This window comes from Sinocyclocheilus anshuiensis, unplaced genomic scaffold, assembly GCF_001515605.1.
Source record: "Sinocyclocheilus anshuiensis isolate Anshui unplaced genomic scaffold, SAMN03320099.WGS_v1.1 scaffold1010, whole genome shotgun sequence".
Lineage (NCBI taxonomy): Eukaryota > Metazoa > Chordata > Actinopteri > Cypriniformes > Cyprinidae > Sinocyclocheilus > Sinocyclocheilus anshuiensis.
In genome coordinates this window covers 439820-460059 of record NW_015537936.1, presented here as the reverse complement: position 1 = coordinate 460059, position 20240 = coordinate 439820, and the positions used below count along the sequence as shown (strand labels likewise).

The 20240-nt window shown below is 36.5% G+C and overlaps 2 protein-coding genes across 2 annotated transcripts in view; both read right to left on the bottom strand.

Moving 5' to 3' along the window:
- Positions 1-532: 532 nt before the first annotated feature.
- LOC107658924 (NACHT and WD repeat domain-containing protein 2) lies at positions 533-9194 on the bottom strand. The gene is made up of 7 exons (XM_016447648.1): positions 8900-9194; positions 8089-8177; positions 7052-7159; positions 5355-5558; positions 5144-5279; positions 4544-5061; positions 533-4439 (listed from the first exon to the last, which is right to left on the bottom strand). The coding sequence occupies exons 1-7, from the start codon at positions 8937-8939 to the stop codon at positions 738-740; spliced, it is 4797 nt and encodes a 1598-aa protein (XP_016303134.1). The 5' UTR covers positions 8940-9194; the 3' UTR covers positions 533-737.
- Positions 9195-10479: 1285 nt separating this feature from the next.
- LOC107659118 (F-BAR and double SH3 domains protein 2-like) overlaps positions 10480-20240 on the bottom strand; it is a 38442-nt gene continuing 28681 nt past the window's right edge. Inside the window, exons 10-16 of the mRNA XM_016447947.1 lie at positions 20034-20168; positions 18563-18646; positions 17573-17750; positions 16032-16252; positions 14054-14225; positions 13865-13956; positions 10480-11854 (exon numbers count right to left, since the gene is read on the bottom strand). Coding sequence (XP_016303433.1) covers positions 11771-11854; positions 13865-13956; positions 14054-14225; positions 16032-16252; positions 17573-17750; positions 18563-18646; positions 20034-20168 — 966 coding nt within the window. The 3' untranslated portion in view covers positions 10480-11770. The remainder of the gene's footprint in view (positions 11855-13864; positions 13957-14053; positions 14226-16031; positions 16253-17572; positions 17751-18562; positions 18647-20033; positions 20169-20240) is intronic.

The window sequence follows — 20240 nt, the reverse complement described above, 5'->3', positions numbered from 1 at the left end:
AATATATTTCTCTTCATTCTTTTTTGGGCTAAGCAACTTTACAAGTAACTACTAAGTAGCTAACTACATTAAAAACATCAAATTAACAAAGAAGTAAACAAACAAACGTAACTACCTTTTTTTCTTTAGGAATTTTATTTTATTTTTTCTTTTGGACCAAGTTGGACCATTACAATCTTCTTAAACATTATTATCTATACATTAAAAAATAAAACTAATATTTAACTACTTTTTAGCTTTAATACAAAAAGTCTGGTCACACTTTATTTTACAGCATGTGTACTTAGTGTACTTACTCAAAAAGCACTGGTAGTATAAGGTATGGGTTAAAGTTTAGGTTTAGGGTTAGGTTCAGGGTTAGTACCTAGTTATTACCCAGTTATTGTAGGCTAATTGTTAGAATGATAGAATACAAAGTAAACAAAATTATGCTGTGTGGCTATGCAATTCAACAATAAATAAATATGTAAATAAAAAAATAAAAAAGAAATTGATAAAAATAATTTAAAAATATATAATACGGTAAATATAGTGTGATACTCCATGAGAGAATTTTATTTTGTATAAAATTGTACAGCTTAATTTTCACACCTGCTTTCTCATCTTATTGAATCCTGAGGTATGAGACAAGTGAACATATTTACATTTTTTAATATGATAAACATATGTATAACACATATTACAAATGCGGTCTTAGCACTTTAGAACATTGTAAAAGAACTACACACTGGAATTATTTAATACAACTGCAGGGGCAATTCAACCCAAGTAAGGTTAGGTTTTTCTAGAGGTGACCAAATCAATTGCTCATCCATTGGACACAAATGTGTTGGGCTTAGAACATCCTCCTTCCAGCTGCTTTTACCTTTCTTGGTGTCATTAACAGAATAAACCCCAACAGAGCCATCCTGAAACCCCACATACACAAAAAAATCCTCAGAAACAGTCATAGTAGAGGGGTTCTTGCACAAATAGAACCTGCCTACGGTCTCCCCATCAGTCAGACGTATGGCTACCAGCATCGGCTTCTCATGGAGATCACAGGATATATTTTGGCACACCAGAGAGGAGAAACATATATAGACCACATATTGTCCAAAAACACCTACAGATGCATATTGTTGCAGAACAGGTCCTTCGGTTCTCAAAGAGCACAGTTTACTGTTGGAGAAATCTAAGATGTTTATAGTGGATTCAGATATTGAAAGGAGGGCATAACCTCCATCTGATGATAGTCTAAATATCTCCGGTTGGCACAAAAAAGAGTCTGGCAGCTGGAATTGATGACAAATAGTATCCTCTGTTAACCTCCAGGAGTATACATCGCCTGAGGCTGAAGATACAATCACGTAATCTGGATGGTCAAGCAGAGAATGGAAAGCAACAACATGTGACCGGTCAGAGCATGAGAAGCATTTGCTTACATTACCAGACCAGAGGCTAACAGCCAAGAGATCCCCACTGTGAAGTCCTAAAAGGAAGGTGCTCTCTGGAGAAATGGTGGCATTTCTGAGATGAAGATGAATGCTGCAAATCCCATGTCCATTCTGCAATTTCCACACCCTTGATGGACCTGTCTCTGATAGTGCAACTCCGGAGTTGCCCTTGGGTGTTATTAGAACCTTGTAAGCTTGACTATTAGAGATTCTGTAAATATTTCCCCCACTACTGGTTTCCCAGACATATATGTCTCCAGTTGCAATACTCACAAGGTAGTTGCCATCTCCAGAGACAGACATAGACTCCACAGTACCTTGGTGAAGGAAGTGGCCTTCTAATTTGCCACTTGATACCCCCCACTTCCAAATAAGTTTGGAGCCATCCGAAGAGTAACAACTTTCTCCATGAGATCCCACAGCCACCATCTCCACCCTCTTTCCAGATTTTGGTGCCAATGCTGAAGCTGTAATGAGATCCATGTCCCAAATAAGAACACTTATGCTTGTTATTGCTGCCAGGTAAGTGGCCCCACATTTCAGAAGTTTAACAGCTTGACAGTTTGCAGTGTCCAGACTCAACACACACTGTCCAGAGGCACAATTCCAGACCAGCAGAAACGGGCAATTGCACAGTAAAGCAAGGATGAAGCGTGAGTTTTGATCCATTATGGCTTTCTTAAATGTTTTGCCTTTTGGGGGATTGAATTGGTCAAGTACATCAGTTTGATGAATGTCAATGAGTTGCATTTGTTGCTTTTTACATATTAGGAGAACATTGTCCCCTTTGTAGTCTGTATTTAACACCTTCCCCTGGGTTGTGCAGTGGTTCTCACAAATCAGAACTGGTTCTGTTATGATCTTAAGATTCCAAGCAAACATGTTTCCTGCTTGATCTACACATGTAATCATCCCGTCACCCTCAGAGAGAATCATATCAATTAATGGCATTTCTTTTGGACAAGTAAAGGTGGCTAGAAGCTGACCATTGGACCAATCAAATATTGTCACAGAACTTTCTTTCTGTCCACAGTAAATTATATCACCTTCCTCAGAACATGTCACACAGGTTATCTCATAAGTGCAGTGCAGTTCGGTCTGTTCCTCTCTATCGACAAATACATTAACAATGTTTTGTCCTCTCCACCATACAAAGAGTTTGTCATTAGACACCAAGACACCCTCAAGAATGGTGTTCTCCCTGTTTTGGGTTTGAATTTCTTGAGGCTTTGTGTTAACACCTGCATCCCACAAGATAAGTTTACCACAATGGGTGCTCAGAAGGAATTTGTTTCCAGAGCTACTGACACTCGTGAAATGCAGTTTAGAGGATTGGGTTAGTCTGAAGCCTTCAAATATACCTCCATTACAAACCCAAGCAGCACCATTCTCCAGTACAACCACCACAGTGCCACAGGAAGATCCAGTTGACTGTATGATTCGGGAAGCTGTCGACTCTTGCGGTGTACAGTGGGTGTAAGGTACTGCAGGAACTGGAGGCAACACAGTATACACTCCATTTTTTGGGATAATACCTTCAGACCTTGGCGGATTGGCACATTCTTCCAATGTAGGAAAAACATTCAGAAAAGGAATAAGTTTGGCTTGCAGTACTGTTGGCAGATCGGCAGGGTTGTTCCTCAGCAGACAAGCTGAAGATCTCAAGATGATGTGGAGTAGCTGAAGTTCCCTGGGAAACAGCAATTGAGATGTCCTCTCAAGCCACAGGAACAGTTCGTCAGCCAGTTCTGCTTGCAGCATTGCCTGAAGGTATTGCTGAGAAATCATTTGGTTACCAAGCTCCTCAATTCTCCCACTTTTCAACAAATGGAAAGGGAGTATGTGGAGTTTCCTCAAATTGGGATGTGTTCTTGCTGATGGACTCTTGGCAGCAGAGATATAGAAAGGAGGAGAAAAAATCCAAGGTTGACTTGGTACTTGCCTGTCAATGTTAATATTCTGTGGGGCATCTGAAGAGCTTGGCATTTTCATGTCTTCATTGACGATCAAAGGCTTTGCTGTGCCATTTGCCCAGGAGCCACTAAAATAGTCTAACAGCACATGATGTATCTTCTGACTTGTTTCCTCTGAGCACAGGTACCTCTTACATACGACCAAGGGGAAGTGTCTGCTGACCCAGAAAAGAGTTTGGGTACCTAAAATGTTCCTCAGCACTAGACACCCCTTCAGGTCTGAAAGAAGACTTTCCACAAAAACTTCAGGAACCCTCACTGTAAGTGGTACGCTATCGCCTGGTGGAAGGAAAGATGCGAGAACTTCATCATCACAAGAAAGAACATCAGTCAGCTCAGCTGCGGTCATGCCGTACCTGGCCAAGGTAAGATAGCTTAAAGCTTTGGAGACTACAGTTTTCCCATGCTTCTTCTCCAGATGATCAAACATCAGAACAATGTTATTATGGACCTCTTGGACCAGAGAGTTCTCCGTAATCTCAAACTCTGACTTCCAGTGGATCGTCTGTCTGTGAAGGAGTTCCACATATAGTGAGACAGAGCATTTCTTAAAAGCCTGATTCACATACATCTGTTGGCCTGAGGTGATCTTTCTGTTGGACTCCTGAAGAAGTCTTGTCAGAAGCTGGCTGCAGCTTTTACTTTCTACTTCATGCAGCTCACAGAACACAGTTGAATCTGGGTAATACTTCTTCAGAGTAGCAAGAAGATCAAGCCGGTTTACATTTATAGAAATGAGAAGCTTTACATTTGGAGCTAATGACTCGGGAAGTAATGTCAAGTCGAGTTGTCCATCAGTCTTTGGCAGTTGGTCAAGACCATCTATGATGAGCACCAAAGGATTCTTGGATGGTGATCTTGCGGTCAGGAGTCTTTTGAAATTTTCTTTTAGCTGAAAGATGTTGTTGACACAGGTACTACTTGAATCAACCCTTTTACAAATGTTTTTGAGAAGCTGTCTCAGTGAGTTGTTGACATCTATGAAGTACACAAGGATCTCGGGATCCAGGTTCTTCAACCATACGGATGCCTGCAAATGCAAAAGATCATATTAATGTCACAGAATATAATACTAAAAGTATTCAACCCAAAATATTGCTTATTTTAAAAGGGAAGGTTGCAAAACAGGCATACCTGACTTGCACAGTGAGCCAGAAGCACAGTTTTGCCTGAGCATGGTCTACCGTTGAGTATGAAGGGAAATTTTGTACTTTTTCCCTCTAGGTATGATTTGACATGTTCGACTTCTGCCCGTTCAATTCTGTAAAGAGAAGAAAAGATGCGGCACAGATCTCTCTGGCCAAATTCATCGACTGTAACAGCCCTCTCATTTGAGACAGCACTGTCAATGAGTCTCTTGAGATCTGTATGTAGCTGCTCACTCAGACCAACAGCGAAGTTGAGCCTCATCTCAGGTGTGTAACCATGATTGCACTTCGTGGTGGTGCTGTACACCTGGGCTTTGTGGAAAGCAACCATGCTTGGCAGGAAGTGGTCTCGGAGCTGGGTCAGCTGGTGCAACTGGGCTTGTTTCTCTGGAGGCAATCCAATTGCTTTCCTTGGGTTAGTTATTTTATGAACGTAGCAAAGACATCTTGCAATATCTTCACTGGAATGGTCTTCATATGCATAGCGGATGTCGTTTTCAAGAGCTGGTGTGATAATCATAAATTAGACAGTTTTGATTTGGAATATGCTGCAAAATTATGCAATTTGACAAAGACAGTGACTTACCTGATCGGAAATATTTCTGAGCTTCTTCATGTGTCATAATCCCCTCCTGAACACACTGGGTCACAACATCATGAAGGATTCTCCTCACCTCTGGAAGAACCTCGCACCAGTTGTTCTCTTCATTTGGATTCTCTCGCTAATGATGAAAGATTAAGGACTTTAGCTAAATTATCCGGTTCTGTGCACCAATAATGCAAAACATGTTACTTGCCTGGACACCAGAGTGTTTCAAATGTCCTGCTGGATTTAGAATACAGAAAGAGGGAGGAATGGCATTTTCATCTCTCTGGTAGCATCTCTCCAAAATCTCAGTCCTAAGGCCCATCTGCTGGCATACTTTGAGAACATGCTGGAACTCAGAGGCTTCGATCTGCTCAGGTAAACATGCATCTCCATACTGTTCACCCACCAACCCCTGAAATGAGAGACAACAACTGAAGCTCATTCATTTGGTAAATGTTTTTGAGAGATGAGAAAAAGGGAAAAAAACTTTCCCACCCCAAATGAAGAGCTCATTTGCACAAACCGATAAATGCCACTTTCACTTGGAATGCGCAATAAAAAAAACGTGATTTCTGAAAAAAAAATAAAGTTATCGGTTTTTGCAAATTAACTCTTCAAATATCACTTATTTTCCATATATTAAAGGATTAGTTCACTTCCAAAATAAACAATTTCGGTTACATTTTATTTTAAGGTGTCCGTGTTACAGTATTATACATTTACGTACTGAATTACATTGATTAATTACACACACTTAATATATGGTTAGGGTTAGGATTAGGGTTTGGTTTATGGTTACTTACTTGCATGTAATTATGCATAATTAATTGCTATTATAATAGTAAGTACATGTAACATGTGTAACAATGACACCTTAAACTAAACTGTTAGCAAATTTCCTGATAATTTACTCACCTCCATGTCATCCAAGATGTTCATGTCTTTCTTTCTTCTTCAGTTGCATAAAAATTAAGGTTTTTGAGGAAAACATTCCAGGATTTTTCACCATATAGTGGACTTCAATGGTGGCCAACAGGTTGCAGTTTCAATGTAGTTTCAAAGGGTTCTACACGATCCTAGCTGAGGAATAAGGGACGTATCTAGCAAAACGATCTGTCATTTTCTAAAAAAAAAATAAAAAATTATACAAAATATAAATATAAAAATGTAACCACAAATGCTCGTCTTGCACTAGCTCGACCTCATTACGTAGACGTTGGAAAGGTAATGCGTGACGTAGGCGGAAGTACCAACCCAGTGTTTACAAAGCGAATGTGCAAAGAAAGTCAAACGCCCTTTGCAAAAAGTAAAACAACGATGTCAGACAATTTTGAAGTTGGAGGAGAAAATGAGATGGAGTTCTTTGCCCCACTCTACCTTTTTGAACTGAAGTACACAGACGAAGAACTGCACATGCACATTGCAGAGCAAGATGAGAATTTGTGGTCAAAAAGTATATAATTATTATTATTTTAGAAAACGGCTAGATAAGACCCTTATTCCAAATAGCAATTTGGACCTTCAACCCGTTGGCCGCCATTGAAGTCCACTATATGGAGAAAAATCCTGGAATGTTTTCCTCAAAAAACGTAATTTCTTTGTGACTGAAGAAAGAAAGACATGAACATCTTGGATGACATGGGGGTGAGAAAATTATCAGGAAATGTTTTATTCTGGAAGTGAACTAATCCTTTTATGAGCTCTGCATGCAACAAGCGTTGCTCCAATGTGAAGTACCTAGAATTACTTTAAGCATGGTAACATCTCTGCACGCTAGGAACACATGACCATAAATGGCTTATTGTTTGTATAAAATGTTTGTAACTATTTTAGAGCTGTTGTATCAAGTAAAATCTACCATATACCTACAATTAAATAATCATACTGTACTGAAACAAATGTTACCACAAAGAAAGGCCCCAGAGAATTCTTCCTGCAGTCCTCCAGAATTTGCAGTCGTTTCCTCTGCGAAGGCCAGTTTTTGGGTTCTGCTGCTTCATACGGGTCAATACCCTGCAGACAGGTTGGATCAACAGACAATTTTCTGCTTTTTTGTATTGTTAGTTCTTGTAGAGGGAGGATGCAAATGATTCAATAAAGACCTTGTGTTGGTGGCCTAGATGCCATCTATTAGCCAAAAAAACCACAGTGTTTTATGCACCGTAACTGTCTACTAACATGCTCTCAGAAAGCAGTATAGAAATAGTGTTAACAAGAAGTTCAATACTAACCCAGTCAGCCTTTTGTTATTTGCACAATTAAAAATGCATGATGTTTAGATGAGACAGTAGGAGGGCCTGTTAAATGCTCGATGTCCCAATGAAAGAAATAACCATTATTTATTCATGTTTATGGCTTAAAACACAATTGCTTGTGAAATCATTTGTTATTGTCAACTGGAAGCAACACAACTGTAATGTTCTTCAGAATTAGATTATTTACAAGCTGATCAAACACTTTACATACTGACAGAAGATGTGAAAAAAGAAATGATGAATGTTTGCTCACTCTGAACTCGACTCCGTACGTGCATCTGCAGTATTCCCTCAGTCTGGGGAAAACTCTCTGCCTTAGTAACCTCCTCTCAACCACAGATTCTGCAACACAGTTTACACGAGGCAACATTTCAGTTGTGATTCAACTTTACCCATCACTTTCTAGCTCAGATTTAGTTAAAAGTTGACCCAGTTTACTTTTTTGAATGCACTTTCCTCATCTTACTATGAAGGGCCTGTTAAATGCTCGATGTCCCAATGAAAGAAATAACCATTATTTATTCATGTTTATGGCTTAAAACACAATTGCTTGTGAAATCATTTGTTATTGTCAACTGGAAGCAACACAACTGTAATGTTCTTCAGAATTAGATTATTTACAAGCTGATCAAACACTTTACATACTGACAGAAGATGTGAAAAAAGAAATGATGAATGTTTGCTCACTCTGAACTCGACTCCGTACGTGCATCTGCAGTATTCCCTCAGTCTGGGGAAAACTCTCTGCCTTAGTAACCTCCTCTCAACCACAGATTCTGCAACAGTTTACACGAGGCAACATTTCAGTTGTGATTCAACTTTACCCATCACTTTCTAGATCAGATTTAGTTAAAAGTTGACCCAGTTTACTTTTTTTAATGCACTTTCCTCATCTTACTATGAGCGATTCATTGGTACATGTTATTTCGAAAGGGGGGGAAAAGTCATAATCTTTTATTAAAATAATACCTTGCTCCACATTATTTGCAACCCTCCCCCCTCCAGACCACTTTTCACAATCCAGTCATTTTCTGATGAATAAAATCAAGTTTCAAAGGAATTGTACACTTTAAAAAATGTAAATACTGTCATTTATTAATCCTTATGTCTTTCCAAACCTGCATGCCTATTAAATCCAATTTGCACATGTGCATATTAAATGTGCATGTGACGCTCAGAAGAGTCATATGGGTTTGGAATGACATGAGGGTCATTTTTTTTCTTTAACAATTTAACCGCTAAACTACAAATAAAACCAAATGCAACATCTCCTTCATTAAAGATGTGCTGGTAGTTAATTATTCCCTATATTATTAAGATTGTTAATTGTATTAAAGTTAGTTATACTTTGGAATAGTTATGCTTTTATTCCTTTCAAAAAACATCATTTAAAAAAGTAAATGAATGCCTGCAGACATTATAACGTCCATACAAGGTTAGCTTAATCTGTAGGCATATAAACATTTAAGATTAGCCTAAAACAGACTGTGATACGTACCTTCTGGGTTGGAGCACAAATAAACTTTAACACAAGCCATCTAATTCCCTTCAGAGAGAAAGTTTCTCATTCATTCCATGTGGCCGCATACAATTAACATGCTGAAACATTTTGTTCTTGCAGAAATATGTGAAAAATCCACACTCATTACCCTGTGGATGGAGAGAGGAGGGAGACTGCATGTTTTGTCTCATATCTCATTTCCCAGCAGGAAACATGTCTCTGTTATTTACATGGAACTCTGGGAGAACCGCCCACTCTTTTGAAAGCTGACTGACAAGCAGCATGATTTGACAAAACAGTCTGATATCATGCGACAAAAACACATTCTAGATTTTAAATCAATTTTAAAACATTCACACATCTAGCATCCTACAGGAAGTATAGTACAACATTTGAAGTATTTAAAAAAAACATAAAAATTAATATAAACATTTAAATTTTAAATTACATTTCTTAAAAAATCTTTAAAAATATAAACAAAATCTCATATTCACAAGAAAGCTTTAGAAAAATATTGAAAGGAGGTATTTAACCTTTAGATGTTCAAATGTCTTTGTCTTCAAATGTTTGTCCACTTTATTTTTTTTTGCAGCTATTTTACTAAAATGTGGGGCATGTCTGAATATAATTATAAAATTTTCTATGAAAATAAACACTAAACATGAAACAAATACAATGTATAAAATAAAGAAATAAAAAGATTTGTGACTGATTTGAAGTTGCAATTGATGCATTTACATCTAGCCACATCCATAAAAAACTAAAAAACAAAGAGAATCACTTTCCCCAGTTTTTTATTTAACATTTGTACACAATAAATACAAATCATTTTACAGCTAATAATATGCAGAAAGAATATTTTTCACCTGTTCTCTGATATTGTCACTGCAGCAACAGTCAATTGTTGTTATTCCATCTGTTTTTTTTGTCTAGCAGCTCGGAATCACCTTCAAATTTTAATAAACGCAAATAAAATCACTTTATAAAGAACTAGAATATGCAGCTAATGCTATTGAAGAAGCTCCAAAGAGTTGAAACTGGCCGAGAAAACTGGGAGCGCAATTGAAAAAAAATGCAAATGAAAATATCAAAATTTGCGTTCGCTCCGTAGGCGAGAACAGTTTTTGACACAATGGGCTTTAACCTCTAACCATAAACTTCAAAACAAGTTTGATAACATTCAAAAGATCTCAACGAGATCAACAAGAAAATAGGTTGTGACAGAGGAAAATAGAAACAAAGGAAGATACTCAAAACATCTTCCGCTCGGATTAAAAAAAGGCTACCAAACAAACGTTTTGTTTTTTTTTCCTTCCACGTCTCGCACACGTTCTTTTCGTCATGACCCTGTTCTTGCTTAACAGAACTATGGTACCATTTCACAAAATGGATTTTTTTTAAAAATTCTTTCCACTGTCTATATTATGGAATCAACATAATAACTCTGTTCTCTTTCAAACGTTATGGGAAAACTACAATCAGTCCCTCTCTAACGAGATCAATAACACGACGCTGGGCAGCTTCATCATCTAAAAGAGGCAGCTGGGACACAAGGACATTAAAAAAACAAGATAAAATTAAGAGGTCAAAGCACTGAAACTCCAGAAAAAGATCAAGATATGCATGAAAATACTGTGGAAATGAATGAAAATCATAAATCATACAGCCATTGCTTATTTAAAATGAAATGTCTCTTCAACTGCAAAAAAAAAAGACAAAGAAACTCTTAAAAAAACAAACATAGCTGCCCCTTGTAGGGAGGAAATGCACTTAGGACACGATAATAGGTTTGCGTTCGTCGGCAATAATTAAAAAGAAAAATCTCCACGATGATCCACCTTTTCTGTGCTTGTTGGTGGGAATCTTTCTCATCACATTCACCCTAAACTCTGCCATAAAAGAAACACAGCACATTCGTTCAGTCCCTCTACAGTGCCGACACATGACAATGAGAAATGCGTTAGGCTGGAAAAGCACTTTAACTGATACTTGTATATTGATCGGTATATTTCCAGGATTACGTTCCGCCCGAGCAGACGCAGAATATTCGCCGCCTCGCGCTCACAGACGCGTCTTTAGGTCGCGTGTTTCTGAGGACTAAATATTAGTAATACATACAAACACTGGTTTTCATAATGACAATTTGAGGAAAAGGATATAGCTATGTTGTTAGTACTTTTCTCAGATCAACACAAGACAGAAAGAAGCTAAACCGAGTGAAGTAACCAGCCTTCCTCTCTTTTTAACCCTCGTTCTCCTCTACCACTCTTTTTCCTTGTAGCCTTTTATGTAGTTCCCTTTCTCCATTATGATCTGCGATGTTTAACGTGAATACAACATTCCTATGACGACAGTAATGTACTGTGCTATTACATATGAAATACGTAAATGGTAGGACTATTCGTGGCTGACCCCTTTTTCACTCCCGTATCATCCCACAATTCCTAGTATCGCATGTTTGGCTCTTCTAAAGCCGTAAAAAGTGTAGCCTCTTTAAAACTCTCGCTATCCCTTGATTCCTTTCTATGTTTTTAGACACACACTTACACATCAACCTCAATTTTGTGAAAATTAACTGGCATCGAGTGGATTAACAAAGTTTTAAACAAGCTCCCGTTGCAAGATAACGTAATTACGAATACAAGGATTAGAGTTTGGCATGAAAGCGGTTTAAGGCACCAAACAGTCTGTGACGCCAAAAGAGGTGTTTGTTTTTATGAAAAGGGATGCCTTTGAGATGCTGTTCTCCGCCCCTTCGGGATCTAAGGATGCTCATAGGGCGGGTAACACATGCCCCGCCCCCTCCGTGAGGAGTGGGAGGGGTTAGAGGTCAGATGGGGTTTGTTCTCAGTCCACTAGGGCGGCGCTCTACACCAGCGTGATCTCCACCTCTTCGGTTTTCTCCACCTGTCGGCGCACGTGCTGCTTTGGAGGAGGAGGTGCCGCCCGAACCTACAGACAAAAAAGAACAGCGTTTAATAGAGAAGAGGAAGCCTATAATATATTCACAAGAGAAAATGTGTAAGTCCCCCGAAAAAAAAAAAAGTATAAATAATAGAAATAATATACATAACATTTATAAATAATATACATTTATTTTCTTATATTTACAATATAATATTTATACAATAAAATATAATAATAAACAGTAATTCATATATATTAGGGGTGTAACGATACACGTATTCGTATTGAACCGTTCGGTACGAGGCTTTCGGTTAGGTGCGCATTACAAACCGAACGATTCATTGGACTAATTCTATTACATTTAGAAAATAAAAGAGCGTAAAATGTTTGAAATATAATTTTCTCAGTGCCACTGCGCTCAACAAGGCAGCCCAAACGACGATAGCCAGAGATGTTGTCAAAAACATAAATTATTGGTAATATTAAGAGGATCTGGCCCGTTACATTCTTATTTTTACTAGGCCTATTATTATTAAGAAGTTACTTTTTTTCATTAAATTAAGATTACAATTCACTTGCCCCGCATTAATTAGCACATAACTGACGCGCTGTGAGGATAACAAAAGATTAGGCTATTTACTCCTCAATTAAAATGTTTAAAAAAAAAAGATATTTTAAAACAGGTCTATTATACAATGAATTACAGGCCTATAATTAAAATATTAACACTGCAGTCATCAATAAAAATCACTGAAATAAAAAGCTTTTATTTCAAGCACCGACTTATTAAAACAACCTGTGTAACACGAAATATGTTTCTTCTAATTTTTTCCACTATGTACGGGTCACAAGAGAAATATAAAGGGAATAAATTAAAACAGTTAGCTATATACCGTTATCAATCAGCATATGTTGAAGTAGATTCGTCTCTCGTCAGAAATATTTCCAACATTGCGACCGTGACACCAGTGTGTCGTATCGAACTGAACCATGAATTTTGTGAACCGTTACACCCCTAATATATATATATATATATATATAATGTATATAACAATTATATAATATAAGTATTGAATATATTATAAATTATTTAAATAAATACATACATTAAATTATTATTATTTTACTATTAATAAAAAGAGAGAATTGAGTCGGGAAAAAGTGCTCAATTGTTAAAAAAAAAGAATGTCTTAAACCTTATTAACTCTTCCCCGCCAAACACGGAATTTTCCAGGTTTTATGAGACAACGCTTCCCCGAAAAACACGGAATTTTCCAGGTTTTATGAGACAACGCTTCCCCGCCAAACACGGAATTTTCCAGGTTTTATGAGACAACGCTTCCCTGCCAAACACGGAATTTTCTGGGTTTTATGAGACAACGCTTCCCCGCCAAACACGGAATTTTCCAGGTTTCCACGTTCTCGCTATCATACACTCGGGGGCACTATTACGGATCTCCTGAATGAGTCTAGAATGTGCCGATCAAAAACACAAATGAGGAAGACGCAGAAACGAGCGATCTCCTATGTATGCATATGAAAAATAATGCGATCATCAACAATAAACAGCACATTAATGAAAACTGCCTAATGTTACCAAGTGAAATGGCGATCCAGGAAGTGGTAAAGGACTGTGCAAGCTTTAGGAGTGCTAATGGAAGCCATTTACTGCATCTTTGCTTTGATAATAATATGATCCAGATGTAGTATTTGATAAAAATGCGATTTTCTCAGCTTTTTGCTCAAAATCTAGTTTTTTTTAATGAAACCTACCTGTATTCAAGTATTGATAAAAAAATTATGTTTGAAGCTAAAATAAAACAGATTTTTTTGTTTAAAAGTAGAGGGTCTGTTCTTTATTTTGATGTATTGCATGTTCAGATATTCATACCACAAAATATTAATAAAATCTATAATAGCATCTCGTTTTAATTTAAATAATACTGAAAATGGCAAAATCTTACACATAACGACTTTAAAATGCACAATGTTTATAAAAGCATAAAAAACACATTTGAGACTAAGCAAATCCTTAGCGCTGTGTTGTTGACATACAGGTCTGAGTTTTCCGGGGCCGGATCCGTCCGGAGTGAGTCTCAGCGGCTGAGAGAAGCCTGGGCTCTCTGGACTCAAGCTGGAATTGTGATCTAAACCAAATGAAAAACATTCTCAAATGAAAACACTGACAGACTCAAATACACAGAGGAACACATGACGCAGTATCTGTGGTGACTAGTGTCTTACTATGAACGGCAGCTTTCTGCGGGATGGGCAGTTTGAGTTCTCCGTTGACAGACGGCGAGCGGGGTAGCGAGGGGGCGCTGCTGGTCTCGGGGCTCGTGTACGGACTGCAGGGCGGCTGCTCATACAGCGGCAGAGGAGGAAGCGATGAATGAAGCCTTTGGCACGGGGACACCTGGAGACGACAACGCATGTTAGCTTGCTAAGCTAGCGTATCCTTGCCAAGTCTACCAAGTAAGTAAATCCTCTCAGTGTCAGATAATGTTAATATACACTAGCGTTCAAAAGTTTGGGGCCAGTAAATGAAATTAGTATTTCTATTTAGCAAGGACGCATTAAATAGATCAAAAGTGCCAGTGAAGACCTTTACAAAAGATTTCTATTTCAAATAAATGCTGTTCTTTTGAGCTTTCTATTCATCAAAGAATCCTGAGAAATAAAATGCATCACGGTTTCCACAAAAATATGAAGCAGCACAACTGTCTTCAACATTGATAATGATCAGAAATGTTTCATGATCAGCAACTCAGCATATTAGAATGATTTCTGAAGGATCATGTGACACTGAAGACTGGAGGAATGATGCTGAAAATTCAGCTTTGATCCTAAATTAATTATTTTAATATATATTCAGTTATTTGAAATTGTAATAATATTCTACAATATTACTGTTTTTCCTGCATTTGTAGTCAAATAAATGCAGCCTTGGTGAGAATAAAAGACTTCTTTCCACAAATATTTAAACAGTAGTTTACGGTGTTTTATTATAATTATTAAATTATAGAAAACTCTGAATCATATTAAGATATTCAACTATCAAAGAACAAGTTTATTATTATTTTAGGCATAACAAACGACATAATTTAGCATCGTTATATGAAAAATTAGAATTAGTATTTTAGAGAGTCAAGTAACGAATTATATGATTAAAGTACACATTAAAGTACAGTTTTATTATGACTGTATTTACATGATTAGCTCCACCAAGATGAGAATTGCTTTGATGTGGCCGGATGATGTTAATTAGAGGAAGGAAGCAGCCATGCCTGTAATCAACAACACCAGGCCTCGGACATCTGCAGAAGTTTGAGGTCAGATCTATCTATCTATCTATCTGTCTGTCTGTCTGTCTGTCTGTCAATTGGTACTTTTGTTTAGCAAGGGTGCATTAAATTGATCAAAAGTGACTGAAGTCATTAATAATGTTACAAAGTTTTCGTTTTCAAATAAATGCTGTTCTTTTGAACTTTCTATTCATCTGTGAATCCTGAGAAATAAAATGCATCACGGTTTCCACAAAAATATGAAGCAGCACAACTGTCTTCAACATTGATAATGATCAGAAATGTTTCATGATCAGCAACTCAGCATATTAGAATGATTTCTGAAGGATCATGTGACACTGAAGACTGGAGGAATGATGCTGAAAATTCAGCTTTGATCCTAAATTAATTATTTTAATATATATTCAGTTATTTGAAATTGTAATAATATTCTACAATATTACTGTTTTTCCTGCATTTGTAGTCAAATAAATGCAGCCTTGGTGAGAATAAAAGACTTCTTTCCACAAATATTTAAACAGTAGTTTACGGTGTTTTATTATAATTATTAAATTATAGAAAACTCTGAATCATATTAAGATATTCAACTATCAAAGAACAAGTTTATTATTATTTTAGGCATAACAAACGACATAATTTAGCATCGTTATATGAAAAATTAGAATTAGTATTTTAGAGAGTCAAGTAACGAATTATATGATTAAAGTACACATTAAAGTACAGTTTTATTATGACTGTATTTACATGATTAGCTCCACCAAGATGAGAATTGCTTTGATGTGGCCGGATGATGTTAATTAGAGGAAGGAAGCAGCCATGCCTGTAATCAACAACACCAGGCCTCGGACATCAAACCCACTCAGAAACACACAGTAAGTGTGGACATAGAGACTCAGACTGAGTTCTGCTCGTCTCGCCTGTGTGTCTGTTCCCCAGTGAGTGTCTCCGTTCTCTGAGGCGGTCAGGTCCTCCACCAGCACGGACGGAAAGACGCCCACTCGTCCGTTAAACTCGCCCTCCCAGAAGCCGTCGTCCTCCTGGTTGTCCTTGTTGAGGATGCGGATGATGGCTCCCTCAGGGAATGACAGCTCATCATCCGTCTGACCCTCGTAGTCGTACATGGCCTTGACAAAACTCACTGGGAGAGACGAAGAAGAAAAGAAAGAGGTTGTTAATATGCCTCGGTCAGGTTAGACGGCATACTGGATGTAATGCAGGTAAAAATGAGGCTGTGAGGGATCGACTCGCAGTCTTTACAATGGCACGCACTGTTTAAAGGTCTGAGATCAAGTCATTTTCACAGCTTGCAACTTTCAAAAGTGTTTTATGGAGTTTTTGTCTGCTAAAAGTTTGGGGTCTGTAAGATTTAATTAAAAAAAGTATTTTATGCTCACAGAGGATACATGTATTTGACCAAAAATAGAGTAAAAACAGCAAAATATAATTACAATTTAAAGTAACTCTTTTCTATTTGAATATATGCGACCCTGGAGCACAAAACCAGTCACAAGTAGCACAGGTATATTTGTAGCAATAACCAAAAATACATTGTATGGGTCGAAATTATAGATTTTTCTTTTATGCCAAAAATCATTAGGATATTACCAGTAAGTAAAGATCATGTTCCATGAAGATATTTTGTAAATGTCCTACCGTAAATATATCAAAACTTAATTTTAGATTAGTAATATGCATTGCTAAGAACTTCATTTGGACATATTTACAGGCAATTTTCTCAATATTTTGATTTTTTTTGCTCTCTTAGATTCCAGATTTTCAAATAGTTGTATCTAAAATATTGTCCTATCCTAACAAACCATACATTAATGGAAAGCTTATTTATTCAGCTTTTAGATGATGTCTAAATCCCAATTTCAGAAAATTGACCCTTATGACAAGGGTCACATATGTTAAAATGTAATTTATTCCAGTGTTCAAATCTGAATTTTCAACATCATTACTCCAGTCTTCAGTGTCACATGATCCTTCAGAAATTATTCTAATATACTGATTTGCTGCTCCAGAAACATTTCTGATTATTATCAATGTTGAAAACAGTTGTGCTAAAACTTAAAGAGGAAGCATTTGTTTGAAATTTAAATATTTTGTAACATTATAAATGTCTTTTCTGTCACGTTTGATCACTTTATTGCATCCTTGATGAATAAATTGTTTTCTTTCAGACATGTCCAATCATTTTTTGGACAATTTATTTCCAGGCTGATTCCCTGATATTTCCAAGTTCTCCATGTTTGTGAGAAACCAGACCATGTCATAAAAAACAAAACAAAAACAAAACCTAGTAATACGTCCAAAAAACACCAACACAGTAGTAGCATGACACATTTTCATTAATAAAGGTCAGAATGAACATTTAGATGCATTGTGACTCACATCATCACCCACCCACACAAACCATCAGCATTCATCCGTCTGTGTGTGTGTGTGAGAGACTCACTGCTGCTGTCTCCGTTGAAGCTGCCTGATGCCAGCTCAGGCTCAGTGGAGTTGCTGGAGGAGTGTGAGCGTGCGTCCAGAGCAGCGAGGGACTGGAGCATGCTCAGGACGCTGTTGGATGTGGGGAACTGCAGGTACTTCTCTGGAACGTAGCCCACCTGACCGGACTTATTCCGCGCCTGGAACCAACCATGACAACATTCAGCAGCAGTCACCCAAACACTTTAATCCAATTTTCTTCATTGATTTTGGGAGAAAAAAATCAGTAATTGATCTAAACATGATAAATCTGTGAAACAGAGCTAAAAGAATAATCAAATGATTAAAAATAAAAATAATCAATTGATAATAATCACCAAAATATTTAATAATCAAACATGCAAGGACAAAGTCCCACATGGAATCATCACCGACTCCCGCAGAATTCAAACAACCATCATTCAAACAGTTTGCGAATGGAACTTTCGGAATAACACTGGAATTCAAATGGAGTTTCTGCACTAATTTTGGAGTGAAAAATCTCTGGGATGAACCTAAACATAGTAAAATGCGTTAAAGCTTGCAAGAAATGAAAATTAATTCTAATATTTTTAAATGAATGCTATAGATTGTATTGTGAATGATTTTTATTGTGAAAAGATGTTGCTATTCTGTTTTATTGCGACTTTAAACAGAGCTAATGAATTCTCAGATTATTTATAATAATAATAAAAAAACAACTAAACTAACAAAAAATGATTAAAACTCATAAACAGGCCCAAACGGAATTCAGCGGAAAGTTCCACAGTTTTCCAAAGAATTCAACCAACTGTCATTCTAAACGTTTGTGTGCAGAACTTTTGGAATAATTGGAATTCGGTGTAAATCACACATTACGAGACACACAAAAATCCTTTTCTTCTGTAGATCTTATTGAATTACAATCTAATTGAAATAAACTTCAGCAGGTTGTGTTGAACTGCTGAAATAAGCAATGGTTTAAATGGTTTACCTTCACCCAGTCCTCCATGTCTCCATCTTCTATAACCTCCAACATCTCATGCTCATCGATGGTTAGTTCATCAGGCTGAGAGGCCTGAGAGAAAGAGAGAGGTAAAACACTGTTGAGCAATGAGAGGTCACTGTGCAGGTTAATATTTTCCCACAAATCAGCTGACATTTTAGCAGTTTTCCAGACACAACCTTTACAAACAAGAGAATGATGCAGGAAAATGCAGGGGTGTAGCAACCATTTTCACTGACTTCAACACGGTTTAGTAGATAATCATTACAATTTTAAAATATTTATTTTATTCGGCTGCAGAATGACGAATAAGAATAGGAAGCACACAATGCACACATGACAATTAATATTCATAAGCCAAGCTGCTGGGCAAGTAGGAGAAAAATGTGACCAACAGAGATTTTGACTTTGACTAATGCTATTGCTAAGCTAATGTTTCCAAATACATTTGAACAATTGCAGGGGGGGCAGAAATTTGAGACTTATCTCAACAAGGTCAACAATGTTAGAAATCAAACAATGCCAAAGTTCATGAACGTTTGATTTTTTTAGATGGTATCATATGCATAAAACATTGAAGAGATGCTGATGAGGTTTATTACATGATATTTATATACTACATTACAGTATTTATTAATATTTGAATTCAATTTTTATATTTTAGTCATTTTTTGTGTTTTTGTCATTTCCATACATTTATTTAAATATCTCTATTTAGTTTTAACTTCATTTTCAGGTTTTTGTTTTAGTCATTTTAGTGCTTCAACTCATTTTAACTTAGAACTGAGTACTTCAACTTACCACTTACTAGTACTTCAGCTTATTTCAGTTAGTTGCCAAGGCAACATTTTCAATTCTAGTTTAAGAGTTTGTTTTCTCATCTAATATTCATATTTCATTTTATTTCAGCTTTATTTCAATGAAAACGAATACATTTGTAATAGTTTGATCCTAAGCCCCAGCTAAATGTGTTTTTAAATAAATCAATAAATAAATGTACTTTGACAAATATTTAAATATGAAATATTTATAGTTTATCAATATTATGTATAATTTATAATAAACAATAATAAATAAAAAAACTTTTTTGTTTGTAATAAATGTTAAATAAAATTTAATTAATACATTATAAACATTTTTCTAAACATAAATTAATAAGTATTACTTTATAATATAATTTTATGCATAATTTATTATTAATAAAAAACTTCTTGAACTTTTTTTGTTTTTATTTATAATAACATGAAATTATATTAAAACATGATTAATATTTATTATAAATTAGATTTGATACTAGTATACATTTTTTTAAGTTGACGTTTTTCATCTAATATTTATATTTACATTTTATTTCAATGAACAAAAACTTGTTTTAATAGTTTTAGTTAACAAAATCATAACTGGTCCACACTTTTTAGATAATTCTTAAGCCCGAGTGAAATGAGTCGGTGTCTTTTACCTTGTATGAGTAGAACACCTTGCAGGTGAGCGGGTAGTTCCTCAGGGTTCCTGAAGGACTCGAGCTGCTGTCGTCGTACGTCTCCATGTTCTCTTCTAATTCTTCTCCTTCCTCTCTGTCCAAATCCACCGTGGTCTACAGAGACACCACAATGAGCGTCACCACATGGACAAACAGCACAGCTCACTTGTTGGCTCAGTATTGGTC

What these genes read in the sequence shown, in the direction of transcription:
- LOC107658924 (XM_016447648.1), bottom strand. Translation starts at nt 8,939, where the DNA reads ATGGCTTGTGTTAAAGTTTATTTGTGCTCCAACCCAGAAG. An exon ending in TGAAACACTCTGGTGTCCAG is followed by an intron (nt 5,280 to 5,354) that starts GCAAGTAACATG and finishes TTTCATCATTAG; the next exon opens with CGAGAGAATCCAAATGAAGA. An exon ending in TGGCTCACTGTGCAAGTCAG is followed by an intron (nt 4,440 to 4,543) that starts GTATGCCTGTTT and finishes TTGCATTTGCAG; the next exon opens with GCATCCGTATGGTTGAAGAA.